This window comes from Eptatretus burgeri, chromosome 7 (assembly GCF_056783735.1).
Source record: "Eptatretus burgeri isolate ZD-2024b chromosome 7, Ebu_testis_v1, whole genome shotgun sequence".
Classification (NCBI taxonomy): domain Eukaryota; kingdom Metazoa; phylum Chordata; class Myxini; order Myxiniformes; family Myxinidae; genus Eptatretus; species Eptatretus burgeri.
In genome coordinates, this window is record NC_140967.1 from 9706290 (window position 1) to 9728789 (window position 22500).

At 44.0% G+C, this 22500-nt stretch overlaps 1 protein-coding gene across 7 annotated transcripts in view; it reads right to left on the reverse strand.

Annotated features, from left to right (window-relative positions):
* Positions 1–22500, reverse strand: part of LYST (lysosomal trafficking regulator) — a 346449-nt gene that overhangs the window by 111936 nt on the left and 212013 nt on the right. For all 7 annotated transcript variants that reach the window (XM_085887393.1, XM_085887392.1, XM_085887391.1 and 4 more), the window contains 5 exons: positions 16416–16565; positions 15817–16008; positions 7624–7796; positions 3947–4153; positions 686–859 (listed from right to left, as the gene is read on the reverse strand). In XM_085887393.1, the coding sequence (XP_085743519.1) occupies positions 686–859; positions 3947–4153; positions 7624–7796; positions 15817–16008; positions 16416–16565 (896 nt within the window). The remainder of the gene's footprint in view (positions 1–685; positions 860–3946; positions 4154–7623; positions 7797–15816; positions 16009–16415; positions 16566–22500) is intronic.

Here is a 22500-nt window from a genome sequence, read left to right on the forward strand (position 1 = left end):
ATTTATGCAACAAAAAAGCTCATCCAGATTCAGCCAATCTTGGTTTGACACATGAACTAAATGCATGTGCCGAAAGAAAGCCCGCACCTACAAGAAGGTTCGGCACCACACCACCTTGCAATTTGGTTGCATCACAAGAGATTCCAATAATGAGAGCTTCAGCTTCCACAGAATTCCAGAAAAAGATGATGCTGGGACCCACAAGAGAGAACAGTAATCTATTGAGCTATGGACAAAGGCCTTATAGGTTGTGAGTAGTTCTGATTTATAAAAGAATGACTTGGAAATGTACCTTACTCGGGCCGACCGTACAGCGAAGCTGGTTTCCAAAGACAAGTAAAGACGAAGCATCCTTCAGCTACCATTTATGAAACTGCCTTCTGAAGTGGTTGGACTTGCTACCTGCCCACCAGGTTGGACTCGCTGCCTCATCCTCCATATCTACCATATCTACCAGCAATCCATTCTGTACTCAACCATATAGAAACCAACCCTCTTATCCGCAGGTTTTCGCATTTCCTCTCGTCCTCCGTAGCTCTTTTCCTGTCAGCTTCTTCCCTTGTTTACATTGTCCACCTGTGGCCCCACTGCCAGTATATTGTCGTTTTTGCCATATGTTCCCTCGATTTTTGCCACAAGACATAATTTTTGATACAATAATAAATGAAATGAAAAGTGTAGATACCATGTGCAGCGTTTCGAGGGTTTCAGGCCATGCTGGGCAGCTTCCTGGGATCTTTGTGCCGGCCTGTTTCAGCAAGGTCAGCAGGAGCTCGACAGATTTATGCTCCTGACGGCTCAGCTGTCCACTTTTCTCCCATAACAGTTCGAATGCACTCACGGCCAACTTGGGCCCCGGCTGCAGAAACATTCAATGAAAATTAAACGATGAATCTACTCAGGAGTGCACACATTATTTATCTACTACAAATGGATGAGGTGTGTGTGTGTGTGTGTGTGTGTGTGTGTGTGTGTGTGTGTGTGTGTGTGTGTGTGTGTGTGTGTGTGTGTGTGTGTGTGTGTGTGTGTGTGTGTGTGTGTGTGTGTGTGTGTGTGTGTGTGTGTGTGTGTGTGTGGTTCTATTGGAGCTTTCTGATGTGGAGTGTGATACACCAAAATGATCGTCATGACCTCCTGAGTTGATCTGGCTAACTAGATGGCAGTCAGAGAATACTTACCCGTCGTCGTCTTGAGAAGGACTTGGTGTGAGCAGGGAAACTACCTTGGGGCCTGGATCTAATCAGGGCCTATAACTATTCCTTCAATTCAATGATTGTTTATGATATGTGTTTAATGTTTAAAAGATACCCCATCAGGATGAAATGTGTTTAACGAAACTGCATGTAGGAAAAAGTAAGTAAAACCCCAATTTCCCTTAAACACGGCATCTTATCTGTTTCTGACAAAGAAAATACGGAAACCTCTGTATAGGTTGTTTAAAAACACAAATTTGAAGGGAAACCCTGTCAAATTTGAAGGGAAACCCTACTTCACTTAGTATGTCGCCCGGGCCCATTCTGGCTCTCGGCGGCCCTGGGTGTGAGCCAACACTTCTGGTGGCAAACTTGTACTTGCATCTATCGACACTTCCTGAGGTAAAATGTGTACAAATTATACTTTGAAAATTTTCGATGGACGTTCAATATGAGCGATATCAAATGGTCATGTAAGAGGTGGTAAAGTTTCAATTTCCTCCGGTGAACGGTTTTAAATGTCCGCTCTTAACAAAATGCAGACATGTACGTACATACATTCTATGTACGTGACCGATTGCTGAACCCAGCTCTTCACTTCATGAGCGTGAGCTAACTACAAAGAATCAGGAAGAATTCCCACGATTTGAACACATGCCATGTTAAGGTGCATGGAAGCAGCTAAATACGTCCTTCCCCGGCATTGCCGTGAACGAGCTGCATATTCATTTTGTATCATGTATACATATCAAAATTAAACAGGAAATCTGGCTCAAATGCAGTCTGAGAAAGAGAAATGGATAAAGCAGAATCAGATCAGCTGCTACGCTGCTAACCGCAGCATCAGTCAGCAAAAGGATTTAAAAACAGAGCTGTTACCAAATAACAAGCCGACCCCTTGGGGAAAGGAATCAATCCACGGACATGTTTCCGATTCATCAGCAGTAGTGTCTGTTGAGATGCCTTTTCTTTGAAGCGTGACAGAAAAGGGGGTATGTGAGAGAAATGGGGGGAGGGGGTGTGTGTGAGAAAATGAGGGGGGAGGGCATGACAGAAATGGGGTGGGGGTGAATGAGAGAAATGGGGGAGGGGTGTGTGTGAGAAAAATGAGGGGGAGGGCATGAGAGAAATGGGGGGGAGAATGAGAGAAATGGGGGGGACATGAGAGAAATGGGGGGACATGAGAGAAATGGGGGAGCATGAGAGAAATGGGGGGCATGAGAGAAATGGGGGCATGAGAGAAATGGGGGGGCATGAGAGAAATGGGGGGGACATGAGAGAAATGGGGGGCATGAGAGAAATGGGGGGGGAACATGAAAGAAATGGGAGGGAGCATGACAGAAAGGGGAGAATGACAAACAATTTGGCATTAACATCCTTTTGATAGGCTGAGTATGGAGGGGGGAGGATGATGATGTGGAGAGTTATTTGGGACCTTAGCTTTTTCTGTCAAGTCAAAGTTGAGCATCAGGCTTTACCCAAAGCAGTGTCCATCATGACACCATATTTCAAGAGTGAAGGAAGAGTTGAGAAGCATGCACCAGTGATGGACTTGGCCAAACACCACCAAGCTTTTTTTAATAGATGGTAAGGAACGGGAAATATTAAACCTCAGGTGAGCCCTGCATTGAACCCTGGCATATCTGAGGACCGAAATGCACTCATTGTGAGCATTGAGGAACACTAAAATGTTCCCATAGGTGTCTTTACACAAGGAATAGCAAAGATATTTTCTGGTGCTTGCCTCGGCACTTCAATAATTGAACCACAGACACAACCACAGACCGCAGATTGTTGGGCAAAATAACTAGAGGTGTGAAAGTATGAACTGATGGAGGAGAGATCTCGAGTAGAATTTTGAGTAGTAAGCCCCAGGCAACATATAGATCCACAAAGTAAGAGACAGTGGACCAGTCCGTGGAAGAAAGGGAAGACTCCAAGGCAGACCACTTCAAGACTGATGCACAGATAGTTTTGCTTTTGTTGAAAGATGTTAGTTTGCCAATTAGCCTATAATGTTGAAAAAGGTGTTTTGGGTGGGAATTGCATCATTACATGACTGAGCCTTGAAAGCGAATGAGAAATGCAGGTGAAATGGATGAACCGGTATGATCGTGGAAGCAGTCCCTCAGGAATTGATATCAGCGAGAAGCTGAGAAGAAGCTTGACCAGCTAATGCGCAAAAGACCATAGCGATAGCCAATGAGTCAGACCATAGCGATAGCCTTGAAAATAAAGTGAGACATGACCATATGAAGCGGAAGTGCTATTTTCTTGCAAAAATTAATTGACTTGCCAAAAGCAGCCACTTATCCAAAGTACAATGTTGTTGTGATAACGTGGTTGGAGGTCAATGTCCTGAACAAATAATTGGCCAACCATTTGTTGATCTAGTTCACATAGGGCGGCCATGATATGCTCTGCTTAAAAAAGAATGAGCAAAAACATAAAAGACAGAGACAGAGAAAAAAAGGCAGATAAAGCAAAGGAAATGACAAGAGGAGTTTGCAATTGAAAGCAATGAGGAACGAGTGGGCCTTTGCTTGAGAGAGCGTCAAACAACATAGTCATCCCAAGCAGACAGGTAACAGGAACAAAAAAAACCCCCTATCACTTTTGAATAAAACATGTCGCTCGTATTTTGTACATCAAAGTACCTGTTCTGAATTTAAAGTGAGAAACTAATATTTGACTCATGAGTGAGTGACAGAGTTGTAATATATAACTCAGCTGGCCAGGTGCTGTACACAGACCTGCAGTGGAGTTGTCAACACCTCTCGGAGGATTTCTTTGCAGCTAGGTTCTAACAGCAGGCTTAAACCAAGCAGCCGCTCACTGAAGGGCCGCAAAGGTGACAAGATGTGCAGCAACAAGCGAGCAAACTGCACCCGGAACGTCTCACGGCAGCTTGAGAGCAAGCGGCACCATTGCTGACACGGAGCCAAGCCACGTGCGCCCTCCTGTAACGATGAGATAAAGATTGATCAAAGCAATGTAGTACAGGGAGACAAAAGCAATGTCTCATCAGAGATTGACTGACCCACTCAGTGAATTGACATAATCTTGCCCATCTAACCAAAACCGTGCTCTCCGGAAGCAATCTACCGACATCATCTCTCTGGCAAAACAATTTACATCAATAAAATTTGAAAATTATGCATTTCAGTTTTTGCTCAGTACTTTTCTCAAAATAAATGGAAAATGTATAAAAGTTTCACCGGTTTAAGTTTAGAAACTTGACCTTGTATACCTTGACCTCAACTGATGCCGACCCCAGTTATACATTGTGGAGATGTAGATGGTGGAGATGTGGATGGCAGGAATGTGGATGGAGTTGACGTGGGCGGCGGAGACGTGAATGGTTGATGATAGAGACAGACAGAGAGCAAATAGCAACATGTGGTAGGAGTTGACCTTAAAGAGTCCAGGACAGTTCTACTTGGAGTACTTCTAATTGTACCTACCAGCTTGTATACAAATGAGCATAAAGATGATAGGAAAGTGTTTTATTTTTGAAAACCCTACAAAAACATAGGACCACTGGACCTGTAGCTTATCTGGACCCTGGCCTAATGTTGTCTCCCAAATTTGGTAGCATTCTGACTGGTTGGTCTGGAGAGGAAGATTTTGGAAGGAATTTGCATGACGACACACTTCCGGTCACATGATCAGCATGGTCTCCACAATTTAACATTAGGACCATGTCGTAATGTTGTTACCCAGATTTGGTTGGATTCTGACTGGTGGGTCTGGAGAAGAAGATTAATTATTGAAGGAATTGATGCGATTTTCCAAAAAATTGACAATGTTGGCCATTTTGACACACTTCATGTCATATGATCAGCATGGCCTCTGCAATTTAACATCAGGAACCTATCCTAATGTTGGAACCCAAATTTGGTAGCATTCTGACTTATGGTTCTGGAAAAGAAGATTTTTGAAGGAATTTACGTGATTTTCCCAAAAGTTGACGAAGTTGGCCATTTTGACACTTTTGGTCAAGTGATCGGAATGACTTTGGCAATTTAACATCCCTACCCTGGCATAATGTTGCAACTCAAATGTGTTTGCATTCTGACTGGTGGATCTGGAGAAGATTTTAAAAGAAATTTACTAAGTTAGCCATTTTGACCAACTTAAAGCCATGTGACTGGAATGAGCTTTGCAACTCCTGCTGCCAGTTTGGAGAGGAACGTTGCTGCCAAATTTCAGCTGGATCGGCCCAGCAGTTTGGCCGGAGAAGTTGTAAAAGGAGATGGACGTACGGACGGTGCACGATGACAATTCCTTATCTGGAATTTTAATTCCAGATAAGCTAAAAATTGCAAATGGCATGCCTGATGTAAGAACTCGTGCAAAGGTGGTGAAATTTCTTGCTTGTCTTGACATAACTGCTAATGGACTTGATAAGTCTTGTGTAAACTCACTGAGCCGAACTAACTCTATCTGCTCTTATATTTTCCGGTCCGTTATCTGAGAGCCACCTGTCAGCATCATGGAAAGTCCCCAACATGACCAGTTTTGATCGGAATTGCACCAACACTGCCCCTCTCAACATAGAACGACCAGTTAACCTGCTCCCCATCACAAGCAGAGTAATATAATTAATCACTCTCGATTCTCGCAGGCTTCTCAATTCAACAACAATGCAACTCTCTGTAATGAGGTCTGATCAAGTCATTCCACCCTGCCTTCTCTCCTCTGGGAGAGCGTTTAAGATCTCAGTGCACATCGGTTGTTCATTACTGACGAAAGCCACTTTGCAGCTGAAACAGGTCTTCAACGTTTGCCTCTTGTTTAATTGTCCTTTCAGTAAAATCCCAGTGATCGTTGACCCAGAACCAAAGAAACAAGTCGTAAAGCCACTTTTACAGTGCATGACAGACAGACTGCCGGGATACAAGTAGCTGTGTTCTTGTGAAGGAAAGACTGCTGGGATTTTATTCTTCTTCTTTCAAATACAGTCATGGCAATTTGAATGGCGTCAAAGGGGGCAGTGTGATCTTAACTGAAGTCCACTGAACAGGATCTCAGCTGGGTATATACTCAGACTGTTGTAACCATGTTTCAAAGTGATGAAATATTTTCATCAACTTTGTCAACCATTTCTATCAGTATGACAACGGCAGCTCAAAGCTGGTGCATCTGCTTCTTCTTCTTCCTGGAAACATGCGAGGATGATAAAACACATGATTTCAATTAATTCAACCAGAAGCCTGTGTTTAATCAGACAATGACAATGGGTTTTGTTTGTGTCAGGATGGGTCGAATGGGTTTGATACGGTCCAGAATCTGGGTTTCGAGGAAAGATCACGGCGGCTCTCATCTCGGCAAGGCCTGCTCAGATGCGGAGGCATACCGCAAACTTAGTTTCCCATCCGCAAAATAATCAAGCACTGTCAGAAAAAGCGACAAAATGAAAAATCCTAGAACATAAAAGCAATTATCATCAACATCTTTGATGACGACAATGATCGAACAACAGCATGTGCATATCGTCATCAAAAGACCGTTTTTAGCCAGAGCAGATCACAGTCCAGGCAATAAGGTGGCGATTCTCCCTATCCAAGCTTTGTATCATTTTGGGGGGCAGACAGTACTCTTCCTATTTTTTGGAGTTGAAACCTCCAAGAAATTCAGTTTTGAGAAGCATGTTGACCAATTCAAGCTTTACAGTCGATCAGAGAACTCAAAGCAATTGATCCCAGCATCTTGCTGCTGATGTTGCGACTTCTACATCAAGCTGGCCATCCTGTTTCTAGCATATACACAAACCATTACAATGTGAAAACATTGCCTATCCTTATTCCAGTAAACTTAAGCACATACCTCCACCAGGCTGAACGGTTTCCGTTTTGTATCCCACAGGCAGGATGGATCTGTCTCTGGACTTGAACCAAAATCAAATCGATTCGTCCTTGTCACACCACCCAACCCGTTCACCACATTTTGTCGGAATCTGTCTACTTTTTTTGAGATATCGTGCTACATATCGATTTTGGCCCTATCTCTTAGTGGTGAAGAATCACTGAAAAAATTCCCGTATCCAGATTCGGAACCGGATCTTCACCAATCGATATAATAAATTCGTCCCTTGTCACACACCCAACCAGTCCACTAAATTTTGTCCAAACCCATCAACAACTTTTTGCAATGTCCTGCTCACAACCAAATAGAGAGACAGACAGACAGACAGACAGACAGACAGGGGTGAAAACTTAACCTCCGGTGGAGGTAACAAGACAGCCGGCTTAATATTCCTTCAGAAAAATGACGTTTTCCAGCATTTTCTGATGAAATCACTGCATCAAAACTGCTCTACGCAATCAGATATACCTGTGCAGAAAATACAGTGCATAACCAGAGGTGATCTTGCTTCCATGGATCACACTCTGCCTTTACTCTTTAGCGCCTGTCACCAAAAACTCACCACGGCAGTCTTCAGGCCTTCCACCATGAGATGAAACACTCCTTCCTGCAAAAGGACTCGCAGGGATGTGGTCTCATGCACAGCATCATCAGGTGGTTGTTCTCTCGTCTGTGGCCATACAAACACAGGTGCTGCTGGCAGATCTGCAATGTCCACAGCATCGTAGGATGTATCTGCAAGGTTCATTGAAATAATTAATGTAGGTAAGGGGCAAAGGGGGTAAAACTGGGTGAGGTAACACAAATGTCAAAGCTAACATGTTAGTGCAACAAGATTGATTGGTAACAAGGATGATGATGGAAATAATGACAGCAACCTGGCTGCTGTTTATTAAAGACACGGCTGTGCTGCTGATGCAGTACCCCTCTGTCGGCAAGGACAGGAATTTGTAAGTTGGCCAAGGTACAAGCACAGGAAGTACAGAAATGTGCGCTCTGGCTCACTGGAACATTTTCACGTCAATTTTACTGCATCCTTCTCCTTAATTTGCATAAATTATAAAAAATAATCATCACAAGGCAGGTCCTGGGCTACTTTCTCCAACATTATTGAATAGTGTTAAAGACTGCCACAGAGTGGTCTCCGCTTGTGCTTAGTCCACCAACAACCAACACAAGCAGAAAGCCTGGTGTTGGCTTCGTGGTTTGGGTGGCTGGCTAAGGATCTTGGGGTCCTGAGATTGAGCCCCGTTGGCTGCTGAATTAACACCAGGTGGGGTTGACTCAGTCTGTCATCCTTCCAAAGTTGGTGAATTGAGAACCAGTGTACTGGTATAAATGGTTGTATCGGCGCTGTTCCATGCCTGCAATATGTGGATGATAAAACAAGGACACGTGATTACTCTCTTCCTCATATGTGGTGACTTCAATTGTCATCACGCCAGTTGGCTCGGTGTGGGTACCTCTCTCACCTGCCATGGCACCTCAGCAAAAGCTTTCTGCGACTCATTGGGACTGACTCAATCGGTCAACTGCGCGACCCGGATCTCAACCAATGGTACTCCATCTCTTCTGGATCTGATTTTGACAAATTTCCCTGACAATATCTGCTGCTCTTCCTTCGCTCCAATTGGTTCTTCTGACCATGTCCTTGTCAAAGTGGACATCTCTCTGGCTGTTATCAGAGAACCACCTCACCGCCGTCGAGTCTGGCATTTCACTCAAGCCGACTGGCAGGGTCTCCGAGCAGCCATCAAACTTACAGACTGGTCTCCTATCACTACTTTCTCAAACATCAACTCATCCTGGGAATTCTTTCAAAGAAACTTGCTCTCCCTCATGCACAGATTTATCCCCTCTCGTGTTCAGTTGTCCTACCTTTCCTCTCGCCCTTGGTTTACTGAAGCTTGTGGCGAGGCAGTTGTCCTGAAACAACTTGCCTTTGCTTCATGGAAAGCAAACCCAAGTGAGGGCAATCTCAGTTCCTTCCACAAAGCTCGGAACAAGTGTGTATCTACCCTCAGGAGAGCCAGAAAACAACATCTTTCTCATCTCAAGTCTGAACTTTCAAACCTCTCTCCCTCCTCTAAATCCTGGTGGCGTTTAATCAAATCTGTTTCTGGTGTATGTTCCCCCTCCATCCCTCCCTTACCTCAAATGGCCGCACTGCTGATACCACACGTGATAAAGCTGAATGTCTAAACTCGGTGTTTGCAGCTAAATCTTGTGTCCTAAACCCATCACTTTCTCTAGCCACTTTACCCAGTCGCACCCAACTGTCCCTGGACTCTGTATCCTTTTCTCCTGACAAGGTGGAGAGCTTGCTTTCAAACCTCGAGTCAGATTCTGCAACCGGTCCAGACGGCATCAGCCCACGTGTCCTCAAAGCCTGCTCTTCTGCTCTTGCTCACCCTCTCTCTGTTCTATTAACCCTCTCATTTGCTCAAGGTCATCTGCCATCTGCTTGGAAATCTGCTAACATCACTGCCCTGCATAAAAAGGTGCAAAAACAGATCCCTGTAACTAAAGACCAATCAGCCTTCTCCCAATCATCAGCAAAGTTATGGAATCCATCATCGCTTCAGACATGAAATCCTTCCTCTTCTCCAATGGCTTGATTTCCAATCATCAATTTGGTTTCAGACCAGGTCACTCCACCCTGGATATGTTGCTTCTGCTCTCCCATCAATGGATGGAGGTCCTCAATGCCAGACATGAAATCCGAGCCGTATCCCTGGACATATCACGTGCTTTTGACACAGTCTGGCACCCTGCACTACTCACCAAACTCTCTTCCCATGCTATTCAAGGCCATCTCCACTCATGGCTCGCAGACTTCCTCTCCTGTCGCAATCAACGTGTGGCCCTAAATGGAGTTCTTTCATCCCCTCTTCCTGTGCAGGCTGGAGTTCCTCAAGGTAGCGTTCTGGGCCCTGTTCTTTTTCTGGTTTTCATCAATGATCTCTCCGACTCTCTGGAAAATCCTCTATTTCTCTTTGCCGACGACTCCACCCTCTGCCGTACCATCTGTCATCCCTCAGACCGGCAAGCAGCAGCTTCTTCGCTCACTGCAGATCTGGATAAAATCACAAACTGGTCCAACACATGGAACATGTCTTTCAATCCAGACAAATCTCACACTCTCACTATGTCTCTTCGAAAGGAACGTTTAGAAACCCCCCCCCCCATCCACTTTCTCAACAATCCTCTGGAAGAAGTCTTTTCTTTCAAGCTTCTGGGTCTCACTATCTGCCATGACCTTTCCTGGGAAAGTCACATTTCCAACCTCGCCTCAAAAGCCAGTCGCCCACTGGGAATCCTCCGTCGTGCAAAGTCCTTCCTCAGCCCTCTTGAGCTCCTGACCACTTACAAAGCTTTTGTCCGTTGCCTGATGGAGTACTGCTCTCCCCTCTGGGCTGGTGCTCCTGCCTCCCACCTTTCTCGGCTTCACGCTGTCGAAACCAGGGAATTTAAGATCATCGGCATCTCCCGCAATGAAGCTGAGTCTTTGGGCCTCTCACTCAATCACCGCAGGTTGGTCGGTGGTCTTTCTGTCTTCTACAGACTCCTCTCCAGCCTTGCCCCCCCCTGCTCTCTCTGCAATTTGTCCCCACCACATTTCCACAGGGCGCTCAAGGTCCGCCAACAACCCCCTTCTGGTAAAACTACCAAAATCACGAATCACTGCTCATCTTCACTCTTTCATTCCTCTTTTTTCCCGCCTTTGGAATAAACTTCCTCACTCTATTCTTTCCCATTCTTCCCTCCAGGCTTTCAAAACAGCTGTTCACCACCACCTCTTATCTTCCCCCATCTAAATCCTCGATCTTTTCTACCCCCGATAATCCACCCAAGCCCACTTCCTTCAATTCCCCTGCTTTCCTTCATGAAAGTCCCTGTAATGTCCATCTTCTCTTCGTCATGTTCCCCGTCCCTTCCCCGTCCCATCCCCATCCCACAGTTCACCTAATGTGTCTGTTCCCCACTGTTTTGTCCCTTCCACTCCTGCCCCTCTTGTCTCATGCCCCCTTGCTGTGAGTTGTGTGTTAGCTCTCATACGAGCCTCGACAAGATATACAAAAAAAAAAAAAAAAACTGTGTGATTTCCCTGTTACACTTCCTGCACGGTACCCGTTTTGGATGAACAGGATGTAATGGACACAATAGACGAGAATAAGGAGAAAAAGTACTTTTCGAGACCAAATTTTGGGAGGTATTCAAAAGCATTTCCATGGTACTTTCGGCCAGATCAACAGTATAGATAGTTTGCATGCGGAAAGCAATGAAGGTATTTCCCAAATCTATGGAAGGGACTCAATCAGCTGAATGGTGAAACAGGCTCAATAAATTATTAAATGTAGGTTGTTTCGAATTTGTAAGAAAGACTCCATGAACTTGCCAAATCGATGGTCATGTTCCTTGACATTTTGAGCTAATGGTTCACACCAAAATCAAAATAATACACAGTTTGGGTTTCAATATGGGTGCCAGGAACATGGTCGGTAAAGCAAAGAGTGCACCATGTCATACATTTTTAGCTCATCAACGAGCTTTTAAAACCTGATGTCCTTCATTCAGACAGGCAGTCGAGTCAGTGGGTCCATGAACATTTGTCCGTTTTTTTTCCCCCCGACTCCTCCAAGGCAGATCAACGGATTGTATTGAAACTCAGCAAGATGATTCATGATTTCTCACCGAATGCATCATGACTACGATTACTACTTCGACTCCTTTAGACTACGAGTCCCCTTTGGAAACTTTACACCCCTTCAACATTTTAGAACCTCGAGAGTCTAGACCCTTGAGACTGCTTTGACCCCTTGACCCTTGAGACATTTACATTCTTTAGACCCCATTGGACTCTTTGAAGCTCTAAAAACCCATAAGACCCTTGAGACTCATTAGACCATTACTATGTTTGGTACATACCATTTAGACCCCCTTATAATCGTTTATATCTCATTGACTCTTTTCACCTATAAAGACCCTTTCGACACTTTAGACCCTTACACCCAAAAGACTCTTTGACTCTTTAGACCCCAGAGACCATTTAGACCCTAACCAATATTGGAATGTACCCTTGAGACTCCTTAAACCCCTATAGACCACACAGACCCTTTAGACAACTTAAACCTGCAGACACTTTAGATCATTTAGACCCCATAAGACCTTTTTAGTCCTTGCAAGACCTTTTAAGATCCCTCTAGTCCTTTTCGTCTTTGTAGGACAATTTCAACACTTTATACCCTTACAAACATTAGACCCAAACATCCTTTAGACCCTGAGACCCATAACACCCCTACAGGGTCAAAAGGGTTCAAGAGTCCTTTCACTGGACAAAAAACGAATGAAACATTTTTCAGAAGTTCAGGACCCACTAATCCTCCATATTGTTGCGGTTCTGCAAAACCAGATGCCTCCGAGGAAATGGCACACATCATACAACGATCCCAAGGTTGGTATTTCAATAGTATGTGTTTAGTTAGCCCTTTCCACAAGTCCAGTGGGTAAATGGAAAAGATGCATTGCATAGCACTCTTTTAGTTAGGTCTCCAATCTTCAATCTCTGCACTTCTTCTTTCACCACTTTATGCCTTTCACCTGAAACACGCAAGCAAGCATGCACGCAAACCAATAGGAACCAAGCGAGCAGCACAGAGAGTGCAGCATATGCATGCCAATTCTCAACTGCCGTCTCACCTCAGACCTTCATTCTGCTCAACATACTGGACAGACCACGCTTACCACAACCACTTCATACGATGACCAAAAATCCCCACAGCAACCCACGCTTATATTTTAATTACAAACGCGACCGTTATTGCTGACATCGTTGCAAGGAATTTCCACCTCTTCGCCACAACACGACATTGCAATCTCTTCACGACAAATGCCACAACGTACTCTTACTTCTCTACAACCACCATAACTGCCACATATTCATCAAACACTCACTGCAGCCTCGTGGGACGCTGAGGAGACAATGGTCGCGTTATTTCAGGGCATAACTCGAAGAGCGAATGTGCGCTGTAGCTCGTTGGAGGACCTATGGGTAGCGCAGGGATTTCCCTAAAATCCCATGTTTGAATGGATGCCAGCACATGTTCAGGGCCAGAGAGCACCTCCAAAAAACACGGCCCCATGTTAAAGTAGGAACTCCTATGTGTGGCCCTGTCAGCGAGCGAGAGCCATATTTTGGTTTCGGGGCCGAGTGGGGCGTGGCTACGACCGCTATGGACCAATGGGGAAGCTTGATTTCACCAAGAGCCTTGTTTGATCCAACTTTTGGCTCCTCCCCTTGCCCGGGGCTCATAAAAAAAGCAAACATGGCTCATTTTGGACAGAATCGCCGGGGACAGAGCTGAACAGAATCGTTGGGGACAGAGCTGGACAGAATCGCTGGGGACAGAACGAGCCGGGAGCAGAAGACATCAGAGCTGGGCAGACAACACAATCGCTGGTGAAACAAGCAGCGCAAGGACAAGCATTGGCGCTGAGCAGAGGGTGAGGGGGGAGAGTGAGGGGGGGGGCACTGCAAGTCAGCGTGACCAAGCATGGGATCATAAGCTACTGCTGTGAGCTGGGGCTGCTCTCATTCTATTGACACTCAGTTAGGCTGCATCCCGCAGCAACAATTACACGTACAGATTCTTACACCATTACCATGGGGTCTTTTCTCTTAAGCATCATTCTTCTACCATCCATCTCTCGGCTACTGTGGACGCAGAAGAGCAATTGACATGGGCGATCCCGACCAAGAACGTTCTTTTCAGAACTCACTCAAGAGTGAACCGTACTGACCTGCACCTCACGTTCTTCCTGTTACACCACACGCTAAACCCCACGTTGCATTACACTTGCACCTCTCACTCACGCACCCGAGACACCCTTAGGAAAGGGGAGGAGGGAGAAATACTCAGTGTTTTGGGTTGCACATGTCTGCTGACCACACCAGGTATTGAGAGGTCGCGCTTCCATCTCTCTGGGCTATTTCTAATTTTCCTCGGGTTTGTGTGTGCATGATGGGACCTGTCGTAGCATAAGTTAAGACTGTAGAAGAAGATTCGGCATAACTCTGTTCTGTGTCTTCTTCTTTTGTAAATATTGTATGTCTTTTGCCATACCCCACAAATTTCTTGCTGTACATTTGCAATAAATCCTACACTGTGCCACATAATTTTCTTCGCTCTTTGAAAAATATGTGCCTGTTAGAAATGAACCCAGCTCGTTTTTATCTTTTCCTTCATTGGTCTTGTATGGCCTGCACCCAGGCTTAGCCAGGATGTTATTCCCCAAAATATGTTAAATAGCCGGTGCGTACTTGGCAGCTCCGCTCGGCTGCACCTGATATGGCAAGTATTTAAATAAGATAAGTACGCATCGAGGGTGCTATTCCCCGATAAGGCGATCACATGCTCCTAGGTAAACTGTTGTCAGACGGAGGACCCAGGGGCACGTGCTCAAGTTATTGGCATTTGTGGTCAATTAGCAAACCGCTGGGACACAAAGTTATTGGTGTGTGACGGCCTGTGATTCCTGGCGAGTCCGGAGAGGAACCAGGGACAGCCCTTCCCTCATAGTTCCCTGCAACAATATTTATCACTGTGAGAATACAATCATGTTATAAGGCCTTTCAACCCCACAGGCCCCTAATTTTCTATCAAATCAAAATGAAAATCAACTTTATCACTGAATAAACCACAAACACGATCACCCTCTATCAGGAGACGAGCGTCTGTCCCACTTGGTTCTATTCATCAATCTTGCCAGCAGTTTGTTTTTTTCTTTCTCTGTTTATCCATCATGAAGAGAAAATGATGTTAAGCTTCACACCCCAGCAGTAATAGCATACTCAGAATTTGGAAGATATGGATGCTGCAAAATGATGGCATCTTAATCAGTGACGTATTTTCAAAGGATGTTCTTTCTTTTCTTTATTTTTCATTTGGATGAACTTGTATTCGTTTTTCTGAAAGCTTTCTTTTGGCTAAAAGGCATGAAGTCGAGGTTCTCAACACAGCCATTATTCAAGTCGATGTGCCTGCTAATAACCTGTGGAAGTTGACTCGTTTCCCTTCCCAGGACAATTCACTAATTCATCCATCCCCAAAGTTCATCAAGTCCCTAAGAGAATCCACATTCATTCTCATTCCAAGAACATGTGGGAGCTGTCACTCCCTAAAAGCCACTCCTCTTGTGCCAGCATTCATTCTCATATTTTTTCCTCTCCCCCCTCCCCCTCCCTCTCCCCTCTTATAAAGGGACACACGCTCGTCTCCCAATGTGGGGTGGTTGTAGTCAGGGTGCAATAGGTGATAAAGTTGATTTTTCAGTTTAACGTGATGGGAAATTATCATTGTACATGATATTCATGGAATTATATTTTAACTTTATTATCTCACCAACTGGATGGAAATTTTAAAAAGGGGCTCGATTCGTTTTTGTGCATCGACGTCATTTATCAACATGCCGAGTTTAAAAACAATCCGTTGAGCCGCCTCAGAGGAGTATGGAAAATCTAATTTTTTTTAATGGATCCACTGACTACCAAACTAACAGAAGGAAGGACTGACAGAAAGAAATACTGACAGAAGGACTGACAGAAGGAAGGAAGGGACATCGTTATCGCTCCAACAGCTCATCTCGACTGTCGTAGACAAGATAAAAAGATAAATGAATAACACTATCTGAATGCATGAGCAAACAAGAAAGCATCGAGAGATTCACATTTGAGTGATGCGACGGGTGCAAGTACCGTGGAAAAGCAGGCGGTTCACCGCCATAACAGACACTCGCTGCAGCCTCTGCGTCAGCTCGGCCTCCCTGGCACACACCACACCATCATGACTTAGTCGGCGCTGAACCAACCGGGTGAATTCCTCACTGGCCGCACTCCGTAGCTGGGCAATCAGTACATTGTCCTGGCCCGATGCCAGATGCCGTCCACCTGCATGCAATGCCAATGGAAGAATATTGTGACAAGTCCAAGTTTTAGGGATTCTCTCACTGCCTATTTATAACTAGAAAATATAATTTGCCGTGACTACATTTATGGACATGCCTCCACCTGCGTCAGATATCAAACTCACTGTTACATTTGATCTCAATTAAAGGTCATATTGAATATTAAAGATCACATGAGAGAGACAATGCAAGAGACAAAAATTGATAAGCAGAAGGTAGAAAACGTCAAATGCTTTTAACTCAAGTTATGGTCTGCAAAATGATTTTAAATTAAAGGTCACATGCCTTTTGACCTTTTGCACCCACAATGTAATCAAGTAACTATTGCATCCCTCCAAAGCAGGAACTCTGTAGATGAAGTGACAATGAATGTATATTGAATGTCCAAACCTGGGCTTGTGGGAACAGTAAAACCTGCACGTGCAAAAGGAGCACTGGAACTTCCTAGTTGGAGAGAGGTTGGAGTTACAGGACTGGCGTGTGAAGGCAAATGCTGCCGGGGTTGCCTGGGAATGATTGAATCCCACATTGGCAAAGTACCTGGAAATGCAAGAGGACAAAACAGCAAATATTTAAAATCTTCATAAGCTGCAACCTCTAACCTTAAAGAATGACAGTGGATATCATTTTAAAAGGGAGCTAAAATGCCTCCATGTAAAGCAATCAACAGAACGAACGAGGTAAAAAGAATAATAAAAATTACCCCCGTGTGGGGGTGACAGTCATCTCTTTTATACCACAAGTTCTCAATGTTCAGGTAACCGCGAAACAGTCAAACTAACCGTTTAGATTGAAATAGTTCACAGAGATACACTAGGATAATACTACTAATGACATAATTAATAAATATGTATTGTTCATTTGGTACCCGGATGAATACATCAGAATCACCAGTAAGTGCAATACGTGGTTTTCCGGTCCGTCCACTCTCTGGGGACATTTCACTTCTGGTTGTAGAAAAAAAACGAAAAATAGGCTTAGCTCTCAGAGATTATGATAATCCTGTAGATTATTCTTCACTGATTATAATGCAGCTTTCAGAATGAAAATTGGTCAAGTATTTATGGAGATATTGAGGTTTGAAAAATCGTTAGAGCGAGCAAATTCATTAATTATTAATGCCACAGAAGTTTCATGACACTGCACAAAGTAACATGTCAGATATGAAAAAATTTTGTATGCCAGATTCATTAATTATTAATTCATTAATTATGGAATGTACTCATTGATATATTAATCAGAAAGCCCGAAGCATGTAGTATAATTTATCACTTATCCCCTCATCCAGGATCCGTGGCCTCGCCCCACAGCCTGCAGCCCAATGTCTGCCGGTGATTATGTTAGATATCGGCACGATCGAGAGGAGCCTGCGAATCATCCCTGCTGATGCACTGAACTGATGCACCAGAATATTCGTTGTCAAGATGTTGCGTGATTAAATCACCAATACAGTCACTCGAATTTATACCGCCGACATACTTCTTAACAATCACCTTCGCCCCAGAAACCACAGTCAATCTGAACCACGCTGGCCACTGCTCAGACGCCATGACCGGACTACTGCGCAGTTCTACTACGCAGTTTGGTGAAAGATGACTTGGCATTTTGGCGCGCGCGCACGAAATTATATTTTGAAAATAAATGCCGACTTTTACATTTCGGGTTTTGAAACTTTTGCACCTTCGGCGGAAAATGTATAAATATAAAAGGCTAAAAATGTGTTTTATATTTATATTTCATTTCTCCTTCCTTCCTTCTTTGCGAATCGCATCGGCGTTTTTGGCCATCTTCCAGATCACGTGATGATCATACGGGATGGAAATTCAAAAATCTGTCCGGTTAGATACAAGATAATATTTTTTACTATCATAAAGAATAAACAGTTTCCGAATATCTTGTAACATGGCAGACTAGATAGGTTTTGAAAATGGAGATTTTTATAACTTACGTGACCTCGTCCCTGACCTTGAACCTGGACAAAAGTTATATCGTTGTGCAACACTCATCGACCTCTTCCCACTTACGAAGTTTCATCAAGATCGGAAAGAAAAATTGTTGACGGACGTACGGACAGACGGACATTTGGTCCGGCTTTATTAGGTCATCTCGGTAGAGATGACCTAATAAAAATAGGGGCAATACCCCCGGATGCTCACCTGGTAGAATAATAATACTGAGGAGGAAGTCAAGGTGGGACAGAATCAGCAAAAATGTACCAATGAACCAATGAGATGGGCACAATTTTTTTTAATGTCGTGAACAATCTTTGGTTCATCACTGGTGATGGTGATGGAGGTTGTGGTCAAGTTTCATCGTAATTGTGTGTGTATTTTCTGAGAAGAAAGCAAATACCTCTTTCATGGGGAAACCACCCCCCCCCCCCCCGTAAACTCCAAGACCCCATGACACCCCGATTTTTTTAATGCCGTGAACAAACTTTCGTACATACCAGGTGATGAAGCTTGTGGTCAAGTTTCATCGAAATCGTGTGTGTAGTTTTAGAGAAGAGGTTGCAGCTGTTTACGGACCGACGGACGACGTTTCATCTCGTAAGCTCCCCTGAACCACGTTCTAGGTGAGCTAATGAAGGATAGCTAGTCATATTTTGCAAACATTTGGCTTATAGACGAGCTATCTAGTTATCTCTTTCTGTCAAGTTGGGTCTAACTTCTGGTAACATTCATGATCAGATTTCTTCAAACATCCCAATCCTGCACCGCTTCTCAAGGCTCTGGCCAAAACAACTTGGATGCAGCCTTTACTCCACCAATCCAGCCCATACACAGTCTGCCTATTCCTCTTCCTCCCTCAACCACACCCAACATGATTGACTTCTCCATATTTTCGTTTTCTGCACGAATAATGTGGCCAACCAAGGTGTGACAGTTTCTGTTTTAGCTTCAGCGATTCTCATGTACACAGTGGTTAACTTCTTCAACCACTGATTTGTTTGCTCTTCTTCCAGTCCATGGGAGTTTTAAACATTCGTCTCCAACATCACATTTATAAACTGTTAATCTTCATCCTTTCTGTCTTCTTCAATGCCCATGACTCACATCCATAAATTGCACCTCAAAATATCGGAGCATGCAACAGTCTCCTCTTGGTTTGTTTTGTCACATCTTTGTCTTTCCAGATCTTTGTCAATCCTGACATCACTGTTCTTCCAAACACTAATGGTCAATTAAGTTCTCCTTCACATTCTCCACTCACTTCAATTTTAGAACCCATCAAGGTAAGTACTCCGTCCACTAATTGACCACCAACTATGACCAAAAAATCCACGGACTGATTAAATTGGAGATTTATATCATAAGTTACGAAATGTGAATATCAAGTGCAAGTTTTATTTTTTTCCAGGTTGGCCCGTTTAGCATTCCTACCTGAACAGATGACTCACGATGCTAGGACCCAGGTTCATATCTCATAAACTGTGTATTGTCTAAGTTTCTCTTGATGTCCTCAAAATGTATGTTAATCTCTACGAATCCTTTTATTCTGCAAGGGTTTATGTACAAGCTCCACCATGCTCGATGTAGAAATAAAAATAAAAACTCATTGAGCAGTTCCACCGGTGTCGGTTCACTTGTAACCCCTCTCCCCATGCCACCCCCTTTACTGTATACCTGTCTGGATCAATCTAAGCCCATAGCAGGTCAGGAAGCATCTATCATCTACGAAGTGAGCTGCATTTGAAGAGTAGTGTCTTTCCATGCTCGACACAGTTTGGCTGAATGGTAGGGGTGGACCAAGATGGAGTAAGGTAAAAGTATAAATTGAACTGTTATCACACCAGTCAAAGGAAAGAACCTATTTGAAATTTTTTCAAAATACCAAACAGAATTGAAAAAAAATGACTACACTCATACAATGCACACAAAAAATTTCAGAGGAAAGAGTGAGGTGGAGTTAATGGGGGTAGAAAAGATTGTAGGTAGGGATGGGGGATGACATCAGATGGGGATGCACCAATTGCTTGCAGCCATGGAAGGAAGAATGCACTTGAACAATCTCTAGAAAACTTTTAAAAAGAGGATAAAAGAGGAATAAAAGGGTGAAGGTGGTAAGCTTGGATTTTGGGAGTTTCACCAGGAGGGGATTGTAATGTCCGGAGGGCAGCGGGACTCGGATAGTCGTGAGGATTCTCGAACACTGTTTATTGCCCGTCCAGATGCACACTACTACAGACTGCCCAGGCTCCACAGACTACAACAACGCCTCAGGCAGCGCAACACCTATATCCTGTGCAGGCACGTGACCACTCCAAAACCACTCCTCCACACCTCCACCACGCTCGCCGCACTATGCCCTGCCCCCGCAGGCCACTACACGACAGGGATAACTAGAAGAGACATGTACTGGAGGAGCAGGAAAGGGTTGGAGGGCTAAAACGATTGAAGGAGCTCCAGCTGAGGGGAGGTGGCAAAACATAGAAGTGAACAACTTCTCTGCAATGTGAGAGCAACTGGACATGTGCTTTGGCCTCATCATGGGAGATTACCAACAATGCTGAGAGCTTCAGATTACGCAGAAACCAAGAGAGCTTGATATGCTAGTGGCCCAGCTCAGTGGGGAGAGCAGTCAGTGTTCCATTGAGCTATGCTAGCTATGCTATTGAGCTACAGTATGCTACCAAAGGCCTTGGTAACAGAGTAGGTTTTTATTGATTTTTTTCTTTACAAGATGGAAACTCATGAAAGAGCAAGCAGGGCAACAGTTCGACACAATAAGCAAGGCAATGAATAAGCAAGGTAATGAATGAACAGGAAAAGAGAGACAGAGACAGAGAAAGAGAGACAGACAGAGACAGAGAGACAGAGACAGAGAACGAGAGACAGAGACAGAGAAAGAGAAAGAGAGACAGAGACAGAGAAAGAGAGACAGAGACAGAGACAGAGAAAGAGAGACAGAGAAAGAGAGACAGAGACAGAGACAGAGACAGAGACAGAGACAGAGACAGAGACAGAGACAGAGACAGAGACAGAGACAGAGACAGAGACAGAGACAGAGACAGAGACAGAGACAGAGACAGAGAAAGAGAGACAGAGACAGAGAAAGAGAGACAGAGACAGAGAAAGAGAGACAGAGACAGAGAAAGAGAGACAGAGACAGAGAAAGAGAGACAGAGACAGAGAAAGAGAGACAGAGAGAGACAGAGAAAGAGAGACAGAGACAGAGAGAGAGACAGAGAAAGAGAGACAGAGACAGAGACAGAGAAAGAGAGACAGAGAGACAGAGAGACAGAGACGGAGAGAGACAGAGACAGAGACGGAGAGAGACAGAGACAGAGAAAGAGAGACAGAGACAGAGACAGAGACAGAGACAGAGACAGAGACAGAGACAGAGACAGAGACAGAGACAGAGACAGAGACAGAGACAGAGACAGAGACAGAGACAGAGACAGAGACAGAGACAGAGACAGAGACAGAGACAGAGAGAGACAGAGACAGAGACAGAGACAGAGACAGAGACAGAGACAGAGACAGAGACAGAGACAGAGAGAGACAGAGACGGAGAGACGGAGAGACGGAGAGACGGAGAGACGGAGAGACGGAGAGACGGAGACAAAGAGAAACAGAGAAACAGAGAAACAGAGAAACAGAGAAACAGAGAAACAGAGAAACAGAGAAACAGAGAAACAGAGAAACAGAGAAACAGAGAAACAGAGAAACAGAGAAACAAACAGAGAAACAGAGAAACAAACAGAGAAACAGAGAAACAAACAGAGAAACAGAGAAACAAACAGAGAAACAAACAGAGAAACAGAGAAACAAACAGAGAAACAGAGAAACAAACAGAGAAACAAACAGAGAAACAGAGAAACAAACAGAGAAACAGAGAAACAAACAGAGAAACAGAGAAACAAACAGAGAAACAGAGAAACAAACAGAGAAACAGAGAAACAAACAGAGAAACAGAGAAACAAACAGAGAAACAAACAGAGAAACAGAGAAACAAACAGAGAAACAGAGAAACAAACAGAGAAACAGAGAAACAAACAGAGAAACAAACAGAGAAACAGAGAAACAAACAGAGAAACAGAGAAACAAACAGAGAAACAGAGAAACAAACAGAGAAACAGAGAAACAAACAAAGAAACAAACAGAGAAACAAACAGAGAAACAAACAGAGAAACAAACAGAGAAACAAACAGAGAAACAAACAGAGAAACAAACAGAGAAACAAACAGAGAAACAAACAGAGAAACAAACAGAGAAACAAACAGAGAAACAAACAGAGAAACAAACAGAGAAACAAACAGAGAAACAAACAGAGAAACAAACAGAGAAACAAACAGAGAAACAAACAGAGAAACAAACAGAGAAACAAACAGAGAAACAAACAGAGAAACAAACAGAGAAACAAACAGAGAAACAAACAGAGAAACAAACAGAGAAACAAACAGAGAAACAAACAGAGAAACAAACAGAGAAACAAACAGAGAAACAAACAGAGAAACAAACAGAGAAACAAA